The sequence below is a fragment of the Silurus aristotelis genome (assembly GCF_946808225.1).
Source record: "Silurus aristotelis genome assembly, chromosome: 16".
Taxonomy (NCBI): domain Eukaryota; kingdom Metazoa; phylum Chordata; class Actinopteri; order Siluriformes; family Siluridae; genus Silurus; species Silurus aristotelis.
In genome coordinates, this window is record NC_139589.1 from 17,636,169 (window position 1) to 17,652,308 (window position 16,140).

Genomic DNA, 16,140 nt, shown 5'->3' on the forward strand with positions numbered 1-16,140 from the left:
TTTCCTGTATATTTAAAACATTTTGTTTGTTGTTGTTTGTTTTTATTATAGGTCTTTATGTAAGTAAATCCGTCTGTCCTCCACCTATATGTCTGTCCAATTTGTCCAAGATTCTTTTTTGCACAACATCTCAAGGTCAAGTGATTTAAATATAGGATTGCTGTGTGATTATTTTAACCAGATAATGATCTGATTAAATTTTTTTGATCGATTCAGACAGTCAAGGTGACAGCCAAGGCAAATGTTTTAAATGTCTGTGAAGTGTTAGCTGAGTGTTCGGACTTCTTTTTTAGAAGATCTTGATTTTAAATCCCAACAATGCAATACTTGGTTTAATAAGTGAGATAATTGTAAGATATTCTAGTAAGGAAGCCTGTCAAATGGCATACATGTAAAAAAAAAAAAAAAATTTTTTCAATGGTTTGAATGCAGTTCTAGGATATTTAAGGCACAGGGATGTGTAACAAGGACTTGATTTGTTGGCAGTGGAGGCTCCCTATCAACTTTTGAGTTTGTATGAAGTATTGACTATCGAACAGCTGACAGTGCATACTTATAGTGAAAGTTGTCCTTATGAACAATAAGGACTATGAAGTGTTTCTGATACATTGTCTTTATTAATGTTGTGTATGTTTTCTGGACAATAGCTCCAGGTCCTAGATTCCTTTCCTTACAGATATTGAATGGCCATTATGAATTACAGATTATTTAATTACAGTGATGCTAGAAAATCCAATTCAGTAGGGGCTTTAATTTGATATGTAATGGTGAATCAGAGCTTCCACTGTGCCATGCATTCTAACAAGGTTCTGACGACTTTGGGAGGAAAAAAAACTGACAGCACCAGAATCCCTAATTATACTTAGCAGTGGAAGTTGGAATCTATTTTGTATCACCATCCTTATTTTAATCCCCAACCCACCTTGGGTGTATGTTGCTCACAAAACCACAAAACCTACATCCAGTCAAACTTCCAGTAGCATATAGCACTTATGTTTGTAGTTAAATGAAGCAAAACATTTTCTTTTGGCATTACTTCCAACAGTTTTTTTGGCATGGAGGTGGATTGGAGAATCTCCAACTATGATCTATGGAGAAACTTTTTTCCTCTCTGCTATGACTAGGCTAAATACACATTGGCCTCTTTCAGGCAGGTTGATTACAGCTCTGGTTGTTTAAAATGTCATGGTGATGAAGATGGGTATAGGCATTTTCAGAGATGTAGCAAATTTTTATAGATATTATCTGATTTATAAAGGATAACACACATTTGTCTGCTTTCATTTATGTATTCTCTACGCTTCCCGATGTTGTTCCATGTCAAAAGGAATTTAACCTCTGTGCCACCTTATGTTTATTTGCTACAGAAACACAAAGTAACTTCTATGAAAGCAGTTAAATATAAATGGGAGTGTACTTGTAGATAGTATTTATTAGTATTCCTAGGGATGACACAAATTGTGACGTGCTTTTGTTGCAAAATATTTTGATATATATTTTGAGGAGAGATTTATGTAATATTATGAATGTGAAATAAAACTAATTAACCACAAATACCTTTCTGGAACTGCGTTATGTTCATGTCTGTACAGTTGTACATAAATGTGTTTTCCAGTTAATAGACATATCTACTGGTGCATGTGTGTAAATTGTATGTTTTTGTGTATTTATGGACATGTATTTGAAATCTGTATTGCAGATGTGGACGTGTTGCAGCGGTTGGCTCTTCGTCATGAGCAGGGTTCTCGCTCTGTCCCGTTTGGTGTCATCCCACTCCGCTCCAGCATCATCCTTACAGCACGGGCCCGTGTCACTGCTGCCACACGCAACATATTTCCACAGTCTTTCTCCTGGAACTCTACACTTGTGCTAAGCATTCGCTCACATCGTGCCAACTCTGCCTTCCTTTTTTCTATTTTTTCCGGCTCACGCCTCCAGTTAGGCTTGCAGGTGTCCCCAGATGACCTAACACTCCATGCTGGGCCTGGCAATTCAGTTCGCTTTCCATATCACCTTCACGATGGCCGCTGGCACCACTTGGCCCTTGTACTTGCTGGCCAGACAGCCACCATGTTGCCTGCTTGTGAAAATGGTAGCAGTGGAACAACCCAAGAGTTTCCACTGCTCCCACCATTTCAATTGGACCCTCGCAGCACCTTCCGACTGGGTGGAAGCAGTGCCCTACTACCTGGAATTGAACCCTTTGAGGGTGCAGTGTGCCAGTTTGATGTGGTATCCACAGGACAGGTAAACTACTGCAAGGCCATTCGTAAGCAGTGCAGAGAAAATGACACACACCTACCAGCACCACCCCCTCCCATTCTGCCTTTACCATCCACAATGGTGCAGTCATCTACATCTAATCAAACTCTTGCAGTTATGCCTACTCTAACTCCCAGGACACTTCTCAATGGCTCTGGCACACCTAGAGTCAGTGCCAACCATTATTCTGCAGGGTTTCGAGCCACAATGACTCCTCAAATGTCACCAACTCAGATAGGACTTGAACTGCCGCCATTCCATGGAAACTTGAACACTGCCACACCTGCACCATCTTTCAGGGTAGTCAAAGTGCTGCCCCAAAAAAGCTCGAAACCCACAGGCTCCAAGCCAATGTTGGGCAAATCAATAACCGCCACCAAACTGACAGGATTCAGATACACTACGGCAAAAACACAAGCGAAAATTGTTACTGTTAAACCATTAGACATGTTTGCAAGTCCAAAACCTACTCTCTCAAATCTCATTAATGTATCAAAACCTAACAGCTCAAAACACACTAACATATCAAAAGCCTTCAGCTCAAAGCCCACTAGTGCATCAAAACTTAACAGCTCAAAACATACCAGTGCATTGAAAGTGAACAGCTCAAAACCACCCAGTGCATTTAAACTGAACAGCTCAAAACCGACTAATGCTTTAAAATTGAACAGCTCAAAATCCACTATTGCATCAAAACTGAACAGCTCAAAACCCACCAGAGCATCAAAACTAAACAGCTCAAAACCCACCAGTGCAATAAAACGGAACAGCTCAAAACCCACCAGAGCATCAAAACTAAACAGCTCAAAACCCACAACTGCAACAAAACTTAACAGCATTAAACCCACTATTGTGTCAAAACCGTCAAACTCAAAACTCACTAGCGTGTCAAAACCTTTTAACACAAAACCCAATAGTGTATTAAGACCTGCCAGCATAAATCCTACTACCAAATCAAAACCCACCAATTCAAAACATATAACCTCCAAACCCACACTAGTGAAGCCCTCTAAACCCACAACTGTAAAATCTATAGCCATCAAACCCATAATTCCAAACGCTTCTATTCCCAAACTTTCTCCTTCTCAACCTCCATTAGAAACAACTAGGAAAAAAATTACCCCTACTGTCAGTTCCATTAAGCACCAAAATGTATCAGTATCTTTGTCTCACAAGTTATCATCTACCCCAAAGAAAGTAAGCCCTTTGCCAACTAAAAAGGTCCCAAGCAGCACCCAAAGGACACCTACACGCATGCTCCCGATGCCCAGAAGCACGCCTCTCATTCCTCCTGTCTCAAAGATGCCTCCAAAAAGTCCAGTTAAACCTACCAAACGCTCAGTACATGCTACCACGGCAGCACTAGACACAGGGACGGTTGTGCCTGCTGATGGACTTCAGGACTGGGATCTGGATATAGGAGTATTTGCTTCTCAGATTGGACCACGAGGGCAAAAGGGAGAACCTGGGCCTCTGGTAAGACCTGTTGTTTAATTAATGATATTATGATATAATTAAGAGTTCTATTAAAAACAATTAGTCTAATAATGGATTATCAGGTCTGCTTACCATGCTGTTAAAACATCCATATCAGAAAAATGAATTTGCAACGAAGAATAAATGGGCTGATGCATTGAGTTGAGTTGTAATTAACATCCTTTTTTATTTCTAACAAATGTAAACCTGTACATTGAGGCAGTTATCTCTTCAGCCAATAATTTGGCAGCAGTGCAGTTCATAAAATTATCAAGATATGTCAAGCTTTTAGTTAATATTTACATCATGATGTCAAGAATTCAGTTAATATTTACATCAAATCTCAGGATAGGGGTGAATGCGATCTCACTGACAATGACTGTGGTATGGGTGTTTGTAACAGGCTGGTTTGAATATTTCATTTACTGCTGATTGCCTCCTACTCTAGTTTACACAAATTTGTACTCTACAATTGTGTTGAGCATTAAAGCATATCAGTATGCACAACTTATTAGGCCTTAAGGTAGATGGGCTTCAACAGCAGATGATCATAAGGCTGTCATGGGCACAGACCCAATCAAACTGGGCAAATTACTTTTCTCATTTCTCAATAATTATGTTTAACTCTCCAGTTTCAGTGAGCCTATGATAGCCTCAGTTTATAGTTCTTGAATGAAATCAGATGAACAGAATGTGTTCTGCTGTTGTAGCAGATCCACCTAAGTGGTCAGTGTTCTGTGCATGCTTGTGCATTTTTGTGATGCTCTGGCTAGCTTGTCGGCTAGGTATTTCCTTTAATGCAGCATGAGGGGTGTTTGTCTTGTGTGAAATTCACAGGAGATCAATTTGAAATTCTCAAACTAACAACCATCTTATGAAGTCACAGAGATAATTTTTTTTTCATGCTGTTATATAAATTATTTAAAATTCTCCATTTGCTGAGATTTAGTCTAGCTTGAGAAAAAAAAAAAGTTATTGCATGCATATTCTTATACACACATAAGAATATCTATGTATGGCTATATAATGGTTAAATACTGCAAATCATGTTTTATTTTCAATTATCATTTGAAGCATAGAAGTTCATAGCCAAAACATTATAGGTTTTCTAAAGACTGTGGGTCATATCATCATATCAGTTGTCAAGAGAGATGAATGTGTGACAATGTCAGCACAAAACAAAACATGTGTCGTCACAGACAGATTCTGACATTTGGAAATAAACAAAGCCCAAAAGCTGCTGCATTCCCATATCACCAAAGATATACTAAAGAGAGCTAGACAGTTTCCAAAATGACAGACTAGGCACTGCAATTAAAAGGCTAAAATGCAGAGAGAACATTACCAGGAGTGTGTCTGTGTGCGTGTGTATGTAACGTGTCTCCTCTGTCATTACCAGTTTATTAGCTGAAGTGCACCATTATCTAACTTAATCACACACACTCTAATTCTAACTTACCCAGCTGACACACCTTGGACACCCTCTTATTTACACACACACATACACACACACACACACACACACACACACACACACACACACACACACACACACACACACACACACACACACACACACACACACACACACACCATGCAGTTTACACCTGCCCTAAAAGTAGCAGAAAATGGAAATAAGAGTCTCTCATCAAACATATTTTTTGGTACCAACACATAATCCAACCCCAACCCTATACAACACACACACACCCATACACACACTGTGAAAAAAGAGAAGCCATAAGCATCATATTGCTACATGAACATTTTAAGAAGAAAACATATTCCAACAGTGGTGGACACTGAGTTTTGTGTGTGTGTGTGTGTGTGTGTGTGTGTGTGTGTGTGTGTGTGTGTGTGTGTGTGTACATGCATTTGTGTGTGTGACAGAGAATGCACCTACGGTGAAGAAAAAAACCCCACTTTCTCTCTTCTGTAGATGCATAGCTATAACCCTTAGGGATTCTTTAAATAAATACAGCCCCCCACCCTCAGGAGCATTCATCAATAGAGCCCTTTCATCCATTGCCACGTGGTCTCTTGGAGGGGGGTCAAGAGAGAAAGAGAGAGAGAGAGAGAGAGAGAGAGAGAGAGAGAGAGAGAGAGAGAGAGAATTAATCGATTGTGACTTTTATTTTATGCTGATAAAAAATAAACTTAATTGTTCAGGTCAATTTATTTGTTAACACAAAAAAATTAATGTTTTGTTCTTATTTATTATCTTCACCCCATTAGCAGGAAAAGCAAATTCATTCTAATACTTCCTGTTTCCTTTCAGTAAGCTCTAGTTTGGGGTAGTAGTTTTATATGCACATATGCATCTATAAAGTGTGTGTGTGTGTGTGTGTGTGTGTGTGTGTGTGTGTGTGTGTGTGTGTGTGCGCGCGTGCGTGCGTGCGTGTGTGTGTGTATTTTGGATATATGCACTGAATGTAGAAGTACATCTCTTGACAATTCTCTCTTTTTGAAGGGAATTCAGGGACCACCAGGAAAACCAGGAGCACCAGGAAAAAGGGGACCGCAGGTACGTCCATGTGTGTACAGTATGTGTATTTGAGCATGCCAGAAGGTGCTTATAAAAAGGTTAAAAAATAGCATCTCATAAACAGTGTTAGTGTGTCAATATATATATATTCCCAAAGAAGGATGCAGAATTCTGGATCTGAAAGTCTAAGCATCTTCTTAAAATGTTGTTCCATAGGCAGCATATGCGATGCAAATGGTGTTTAAACAAATGTATGTTATGGGCGTATATCTGAAGGATGCATACTTTCATATTGCAGTTATTGATGTATAGGAATTTCATTCCCTTCTATATACACAAAGATATTTAACATGACTTCCTTTTTATTAGCTATAATGCTTACAGTGTTAAAATGTGTAAATGTTGTCCTAATAAGACGGACCGACGGCACATTGTATAATGTGGTTCAAGGATAGGATGAAACAGAGGCATTGATACACAACTGGCCACATCTACAGCTTTAACTGTTATGGTTGACACCAAAACACCTCCAACAGGCCATGCAACCACTGTTGTTCACAACCTACTGTTTCTGACATTACTGATGATTTTTCCCTGCCCCTTACTGTCCCAGATGAATGGGTCATTGTGGCACTGCAGTAAGCACTTCTTGAATGTGTCTGGCCCCTGGGAGCAACCTTAGCATTCTGACAAGTTTGCAAAGGGTCAGACACACTCTTGTGATTGTCCGTGATCACTGAACAACTGAACATTTTCTCACGAAAGTGTAGAAAAGTGAGGATAAACTCCCTATCTTGCAAAGCATTTCTTTCTGAACATACTCTAAAAGAGTAACTGATATTCCTGTGAGAAATGTATCTGTTCTTCATGCAAAAACAATGGCTCCATATTGGGAGTTGGTCATGGTGATTTAAGAAATTTCCATAACTTGCCATAAGTACAAATGGAAGACATAAAGTGACATTTGCTTAAGACAGCTTTTTTGTTGTCCATCATTTAAATGTTATGTGGAAAAAACTGCCAGTTGGCGCATCGCTGACTTTGGGGAGCACCATAAAGGGCTCTGCTGTCTAAAGGCAGGTTAGCCCACTGGGGAAAGGAAGTGATTGCCTAAGTGTATTTGAATGCAGGTCAAGAGGGTTCATCTATTAAATTTTGACTCATGCTATGCCTGCCTTTGATGCATGCTAGATTATTGTTTGCAGAGATGTAAAAAGTGGCAACATAGAGTTCATTGTGTACTCTACAGACATTTTGTTGAACTCTTAAGCTCTGTGATGAGTGAGTGATTCTCTTCCAAAGACTGAAATCACACTGCTGAGTAGTTCATATCTACAGTAGAGTACAATAGACACTGTATGCACTATAGGTGTGTGAATGTGTGTGTACATACAAATACATGAATATTCATTATCATGGGTGCAATAATTATAATTATGTGTATGATTAGGAAACAACAAACAGAGGATGAGAAAGACCCAAAAAAGACCCATTTCAGTGTTGTCCACTACACACAAGCACAAGCACAAACACATAACACACACAGCTATTGAACGGTCTCACCCTTGAACTTTGAATAAGGCACATATGGGTGTGATGATTTCATTAGCAACTGTTGCCAACATGAACTCATGCACCCATGTGTCGAGACCAGGGGTCATATAGGGTTGTGTCATCCTGTCTGCATGTGTGTGTGTGTGTGTGTGTGTGTGTGTGTGTGTGTGTTGGTTTGTTTGTGTTTGTGTGTCACCTATGTGTGTATTTGTATTTGGTTGTATGCCATTAGACTTTGAAAGGAGGCTTGTCTAAGTAAACACACACCCACATGCATACTGACACCTTTAAAGTCACCCAGTTTAGCATGTCTAAGCTCTTTTTGTCATAGTTATTTCTTCTTGCTGACCTTGACCTCAACCTCTTGTTTGAGCTCTGGGACCAGAAAGGACATGCAGGATCATTGGTCAGAGTTTATAAGTCACTAGATCAGCGGTTTTAGTGTTTCCACCTCGCTTCTGACTTGAAAATACATAAAAACAATACATCCACTAAGAACTGTGTATGTTTGTACTTGCGCCTCTTGCCACTTTCACTTTGATGATTTGTGTTTCAGGGACCACCTGGGCCACATGGTAATCCAGGAAGACCAGGTCCCCCAGGCCAAAAGGTATATTCATATATTCATCTCTCTCTCTCTCTCTCTCTCTCTCTCTCTCTCTCTCTCTCTCTCTCTCTCTCTCTCTCTCTCTCTCTCTGTCTCTCTCTCTCTTTCTTTCTTTTGGGGACCAAATGTCTCTCTCTGTGAATTAACTTGATAAAAAAATTCATGTACACAGCATGGTGCATGTGTTAAAAGCCAGGATGTAGTTCTCTATATTTATATATTTTTCTGTCTTTTTTTCCTGGGTCTGTCTTCTGGAACAGACCCACCTTTGTTACAAATTCAAACCTACAGAAAAACAAAGACACACATAGGCATGTATTCACAGACGGTTTGACACAATTTGTCAAAGTTTTCAAAATGGATTATACCCCTCAATCCAAATTATTCAGCCTTTACAACAACATCTCTTACACTTGTTGTGTCTCTTTTTTAGGGTAAGAAGGGTGACCCTGGACTTTCACCAGGAATAGCCCCTAAAGGAGAAAAGGTAAGTGAAGAACAACCACATGTTGACAACCTAGAAAAAATATTCAGAATGACATCTTTATAATGTTGCAGTGTGGTCGAATTCAGAATTTTACAGTTTTAATTGAGGCTTAAATCAGGGGGCTACTTCAAATATACTAAGGTTTGAACCTCTACATACATCTGTTTGTACAACTGCAATTAAAAAAAAAATTGGATGCTGTGTAAAATGTAAATAAATTGCAATGATTTCCAAATGTCATAAATCCATAAATGAGTCACAATAGAACATAGAAAACATATTAAATGTTTAAAATGAGGACATTTTATGGGACAGGGCAATGGCTACTATTGTGTAGCATCCCCAATACATTAGAGTACTGAGGAGAACTGTAGGATTTTTGTGAGAGGAATGTTATTTCATTTGTTTATGATACAGGATTCAAGTTGCTTAAAAGTTTCGAGTTTTCTTTGTCATATTTTTTGTGTCATGATATGCCTGATGCTTTCATATGGTCAAAGGTTTGGATTGTAGGATGGTCAGTTCAGCACCTATACTCTTACAAAATAAAGGGATACTGTTGTAATAGATGCTGTATGCTAATTTACACTGTCTTGCTGAAATATGCAAGGCCTTCCCAGAAAAAGACGTTTTCAGAATGAATGTTGCTCTAAAACCTTTATATACCTTTCAGCATTGATGGTGCCGTTCCAGAATTGCAAGCTCTCCAATCGGTAGGCACTAATGTATTGCCATACCATCAGAAATCCAAGCTTTTGACCTGAGCACCAATAACAAGCTGGATGATCCCTCTCCTCTTTAGTCTGGAGGATGTGGCATCCATGGTTTCCTGAAGAGAATTAAAAATTTTGATTTGTCTGAACACAGAAGAGTCCTCTATTTTTCGTCAATCTCTTTAAAATGAATTGGAGAATGACTAATAATTTTTTTATCATGTTTAAATAAGGATTCTTCTTTAGGTTCCCAGGTGGTCTAGTGGTTAGGATGCGGTGCTCTCACCCCTGCGGCCCGGGTTCGATCCCCGGTCAGGGAACCATCCCCAGCCATTAGGGTTGCACAAGCCTTAGTGTCGGTCCCAAGCCCAGATAAATGGGGAAGGTTGCGTTAGAAAGGGCATCCAGCATAAAAACATGTGCCAAATCAAACAAGCGGATGATCCGCTGTGGCGACCCCTAGTTGGAGAATCCAAAATAAAGTTTACGTAAGGATACTTTTTTGCACGATAGAGCTTTAACCTTGTAGAGAGCCCACTGGGTCAGGGAAGAGACAGGTGATGGGTTTACCAACAACAAAACTGGCTTTATTCTGCCGCAATCACAGTGTAAACTGTGCTCACAGAGAGTGATTTTTAAAGGTGTTTCTGAGCCCCTGCAATAATTTATATTACAGAATCATACCTGTTTTTAATGCATTGCCACTTGAGGGCTCAACGATCAGGAGCATTTAATATTGCTTCATCCTTGTTCCTGTCTTCCTTCCTCACAAAACTCTTTCAGATTCTCAAAATATTTAGATTTTGATATATTCAGGAAACAAATTTGCATTATTTTGAAATTTCTTCACAATATGTAGACTGTTTTTTTCAATTTATTTACATATTATAAAATTCGTTTGTTTGTAGGGAGATCCTGGCATTATTGGTCCTGTTGGTTTATCTGGTGTAGAGGGTCAAAAGGTAGGTAGCATAGCAACTGAAAAAGAAATATATATAGTGATGATATAAGTGATGTCTTCTCTCTCTCTCTCTCTCTCTCTCTCTCTCTCTCTCTCTCTCTCTCTCTCTCTCTCTCTCTCTCTCTCTCTCTCTCTCTCTCTCTCTATTCTTTCATTCTCTCTCTCTCTCTCTCTCTCTCTCTCTCTCTCTCTCTCTCTCTCTCTCTCTCTCTCTCTTCTCCTTTTCTCTGTGGGTCACACTCTCTTTTCTCCCATGCATGCTTTTTTCCATGTTTTAAAAGTTCTTTATGACTTACTTTTCTGTCTTTAACATGTCCTCTATGCTTCTTTGTATAGACCTACTGTAGTTTTGCTGTGTGCTTTGTCATGGATATAACTGTAAACACTGGAGGGAATCCCCACTAAATGTTTAACACAGCTGTGACGCAGAGTCAGAGACACACACATATGCACATTCCATCTCCTCTTGATAGGTCTATATACTTTTAAGCAACGTACACACACACACACACACACACACACACACACACACACACACACACACACACACACACACACACACACACACACACACAATTTGATTGAATTGGTTTAAATTAAATCTTGATTTACCATCAGAATGTGTCAGTCTATCTCCTCTTAATCATGTCTGATAAATGTCTGATAAATGTAAATGTAATCAGAACAATGACATTTTAAAAATGTTGGCCTGGAGGCTTATTAATCTTATGTAACATTTAACCTATAACCTGTGTAAAATTCTGTAAAATTGAGCAGGGTTAAATAACGATCGTTGGCTTGATTTGTTCACATTCTGTGATTTCTGCTCTGTTTTCAGAATATTATTTTCCGATTTATGCATAATAATTCTAATTATAATTTTTCTGAATCTTAATATAAAAGCTCACTTTCAGCGTTAGCATGTTTGTCTTTTTTGGGAACAGTATCGCCTACAGAGCTGGAGTGCATTCTGAAAAAAAAAGTTCACCAACAGTATTTCATTTCAGTGTCAAAACACATTTCCTTTCACCTTACCTAAAAATAACTTGCGCTAATTTGTTCACTATTAGAGTTGGAACAAAAAAAATCCACTTGGCAGCATCTTTTCCTAAACAAAAAGAATAGGGTCGGAATTTAAATCCTTGTCATAATATGCATCTATAACACTATTATAATGATGCCAAAATACCTCCGATGAACTTTCTTTTGCTTCTTCTTTGTTTTGGATACAACATAGTAGGGCCTTAGACTGCTCAGTATACTGTACAGGAACAGTATATATGAATTGCTATGGCACATGGTCTTGTTCACATAAAATGCACATAAAAGATCATTCTTAATATAACTTAAGAATCTAAAAATAATTATTTGTTGATAAAGTATGACGATGCTGAAGGGAGCATCTAAAGTGCTTTTCATATTACACAACGGATCACCCAGTAAGACAGAAACTGATCATGTAGCTATTTAATAAAAAGCTAAATATCACATTATTATGCATGTAACTGAGTACAAAACTCCCTGACTTATATACTGCTGCTTATCAATTAAATATCAAAAGAAGTTAAAAAGTAATCTAGTGAAAAATTACTTAATTAATTGTCACAATTCCTGTTTATTTTGAAAGCAGCTTTGGATAAAATATAATTATTTGACTGTGAAATTCTTTTTAAAGCATTTTAAACCGATCAATTGGGCCACAGATGCTCATCTGTCTCTGCTGTTACATTGCGTTTAAATACTGTTTTCACATTCAGTAAATCACAGTCAATGAAACACAGTTTTTCTACTCATAACAAAATTCAGTTTAATGTCCTGCATTTGGAGTTTTGGAATTTGCTTGCAGGGTGTGTGTGTGTGTGCATGTGTGTGTTTGTGTGTGTGTGTGTGTGTGTGTGTGTGTGTGTGTGTGTGTGTGTGGTGTGTGTGTGTGTGTGTGTGTGTGTGTGCGCATACATGAGCCTGTGCGTGTGTATGCTTCCGTTGAGAACACTAATGTGAAAAGCAGCCAACCCTGGAAAAAAGCATGCAGTGTTTAATTTCACAACCTTGGCTGAAAAAAGAGAACAAGACAGAGTGTGTGTGTGTCAGCGTCTGTGTGTCACTGAATGAAAATTTAAATGTACATGTTTTTGAATGTGAATACATTTCCAGACATTGGCAGGTGAAGAAGAGTCCTATCAAAACATGAATAATTACACATTCCCCACTGTATACACACACACACAGAAAATACCCAAGCAAAATCCTGTATAATCCTGTATAATATCAAAAAAGCCAAAAAGTGAAAGTGTTTTTTATATATATATATATATATATATATATATATATATATATATATATATATATATATATATATATATATATATATATATAGTTTGTGTGTGTTTGTGTGTAAGTGATTGTGTGTAATTGGGAACAGTGTTTAGGAGAGGTGTTCAGGTAGTAGTTCACAGCGGCTTTTATGCCATGGTGCAGACTGGGGTGTCGCATTCTCAGGCACTGACTGATATTTTATTAATTTTTTATTTATTTATTTATTTATTTATTTATTTATTTATTTATTTATTTATTTATTTATTTAATTTTATGTTTTCATTGCCTTTTTAATGTAGCTTCATTCACACTGATGGGAAATGTTGTAAATGATATAATGCTGACAAATATATAGAGTGTTGTTTTTGGAACATTAGGATATTGGTCTCTATATTAAATTTCAGAAAAATATATTATATTAAGAAAAAAAATATGATGCCTTAAAAACTTAATTGTGTCATATATTAGTTTTCATGTAAATTAAATACATATCAGGATGGTGAAATATAAGTAGCAGAACGCTGCAGTAATTGCAGTATATGCATTCAAGTATTTCATTATTTGTATCCTTTTAGGGACAAAAAGGCCACCCTGGACCACCGGGTCTCCCGGGGGAAGCTGTAAGTCATACACACACACACACACACACACACACACACACACACACACACACACACACACACACACACACACACACACACACACACACACACACATACTATTGATTCAAGACCTTCTGCTGACATTATATAATGCTTAATGATATAATGATATGACTACATTCAAGTATTTCGTGTCATCTTTGTCATCAGATAAGGTCCTGACTAGTACCCCTAGTGAATAAGGTTACCCTAGTGAATAGTTGAACTCCCACATTTTGCTATTATGTTTTTTTATTATTGTTTCTAATTTTATAATTCAATCTCTCTCTCTCTCTCTCTCTCTCTCTCTCTCTCTCTCTCTCTCTCTCTCTCTCTCTCTCTCTCTCTCTCTCTCTCTCTCTCTCTCTCTCTCTCTCTCTCTCTCAGGGGGAGCAAGGGCCTGATGGAAGTGCTGGTGCCAAAGGTTATCCTGGCAGGCAGGTGCAGTAGATCTTCTGCTGTGAAGTGTGTTTGTATGTGTGTGTCTGTTTCAAAATGTTTCTGTGTTGTATGTGTTTTTTTGTCTTTCTCTCTTGTTCTTCTGGAACCTTGATACAAAATGTTTTTATAGACTTTCACATGAGCAAAGGTACATGTCACCTCTGTTTTGCATGAAAATAGATCTTGAAGCATTTCTAACTAATATGGCAGACAAACACGTGATTGTTATTGTTATATGTGATTTACTGATCACATGGGTGAGTTAGAGCAACTGATGTATTACATTTACAGAAGTATTAAAAAGGTAATATAAGCATTACAAACTACATGAAAAAGTTTTTGAATTTCAGTGTAAAATATTAGAATAATAAGGTCAGTTTCTGATTTGCATTTTTTATTGAACGTAAGATGCTTTAAAAAGTCTTTCTTTACCTATTATGCACTATGCAAAATAGACACCACTTTCTGCATTATTACATTAGTAAAAACAGTTATATAGTTGTATATAGTTTTATTTCAAATAAATAAATAAATAAATAAATAAACAAACACATTTTACAAAATCTAAAAAAAAATTATTCCAGTAACACAAGTAAAATATTTACATTATACACAATATATATATATATATATATATATATATATATATATATATATATATATATATATATATATATATATATATATATATATATATATATATATATGTGCAAAAACATCTCTAAAGATATTATGGAATACTTTATTCAGTTTTAGAGTTACTCAGATTTGTTATTTGCAAGTAAGCTTTTTAATTAATAATATTTGTTTGTCTGTTGTATGCATGTGTCTGTCTCGGATTACTTCTGTGCATTCCAACTGCTTTGTGTGCCAGTGATGAAATATTAGAATGTTTTATTTGATATAGCTGAATGTTGAGTAATTAATTCCTGTCATGCTTTAAATTAGGAAGGACTTTAATGTTAGATCACAATAAAATACATACAGCCAAAAGTTTTTGGCAAAACATTTTCTATTCATTGCTACATCTTGAAATCATAATGGCGTTGAAAGGAAGCTTCTGCTACTATTAAAACAAAAGCCTATTTTTTCATACCAAGAGAAATTGAATAATGTAACTGTAAAATGTTAAAAAAAGAATTTCAGTTATCACCCAAAATTCATATGCAGTCAGGTCTATCATTTTATGCACTATTTTATATAGTATATTTGAGCTTTATTTAAAAACAATCTAGAAATGAAATTATTTACCTTTTCATGTGTGTACTCCCTTATCAAATTTCGCTACTCTTGAAGAGAACAAACATAACAAGAATAATGGCCCTGGTCAGCTCAGAAACACCAAAGTGCGCCAGAGGCCACATAGAGCAGCTGTAGTGAATCACAAAATAAGTCTTTGCCCTGAAGTGTACAATATATGGCCATCAGGATAAATTCCTAATTCTGTATATATTTTTATATTATGTGTTCAGAATTAGCCTAATGCTCCATAACACATTTATCAGTACAGATCAGTGTCATTTAAAAATACTTTTTTTTAAAGCAACCCATGACAGCAATGAAGTTGAATATTCAGGAAATGCCAAATAAATTACCTTATTGGAATTCATTTGAGCAACATTTGTCTTGCTGGAGGCATAACTGTAGACAAAATGCCCCAAGAGCAAACAGAAAGTGAAGGCAGCTAAGCCGAGCATTACCAGGAAAGAAACCCAATGTTATGTCTCTGTGTTCTAGACATCAAGCTGTCATTGACCACAAGGGGCTTCTATTGACCAAAAAGATTCAACATCAAGTATAAAAAAAAAATGAAAATGAACTATAGTATTATGTTAGTCTAGCCAATTCCTTTGGCTTCCTTAGAAAGAGAAGAAATAAAATATTTTCTAATCATATCCTACATATAATTTCTACACTTTCAATTTAAGTAACTTTAAAGCAGAAAGTCTGAGCTTTCAGAAATAATGAATACATTTAATATTTAAAATCTAATGTAATATAGATGATCAAAGTCAGTACTCAATGTTGTTCTTTTGAGTTCTTTTGATGCTGTACTGTTTACAGGCACACAAAGTACTAGAAGGACCCTATAGTAAATATATATATATATTTTGTCTTGCATGGCTAATTTCTGCCCTTCTGAATTAGTATGCCAATAAGAAAAAAAGGAGGACACTTCCAAACATTTGTATAACAT

General features: G+C 37.0%; 1 protein-coding gene across 2 annotated transcripts in view; it reads left to right on the top strand.

The window, feature by feature from the left end:
- Positions 1–16,140, top strand: part of col27a1a (collagen, type XXVII, alpha 1a) — a 71,180-nt gene that overhangs the window by 7,278 nt on the left and 47,762 nt on the right. For both annotated transcript variants that reach the window (XM_083563878.1, XM_083563877.1), the window contains exons 3-9: positions 1,700–3,738; positions 6,209–6,262; positions 8,334–8,387; positions 8,818–8,871; positions 10,493–10,546; positions 13,437–13,481; positions 13,890–13,943. In XM_083563878.1, the coding sequence (XP_083420004.1) occupies positions 1,700–3,738; positions 6,209–6,262; positions 8,334–8,387; positions 8,818–8,871; positions 10,493–10,546; positions 13,437–13,481; positions 13,890–13,943 (2,354 nt within the window). The remainder of the gene's footprint in view (positions 1–1,699; positions 3,739–6,208; positions 6,263–8,333; positions 8,388–8,817; positions 8,872–10,492; positions 10,547–13,436; positions 13,482–13,889; positions 13,944–16,140) is intronic.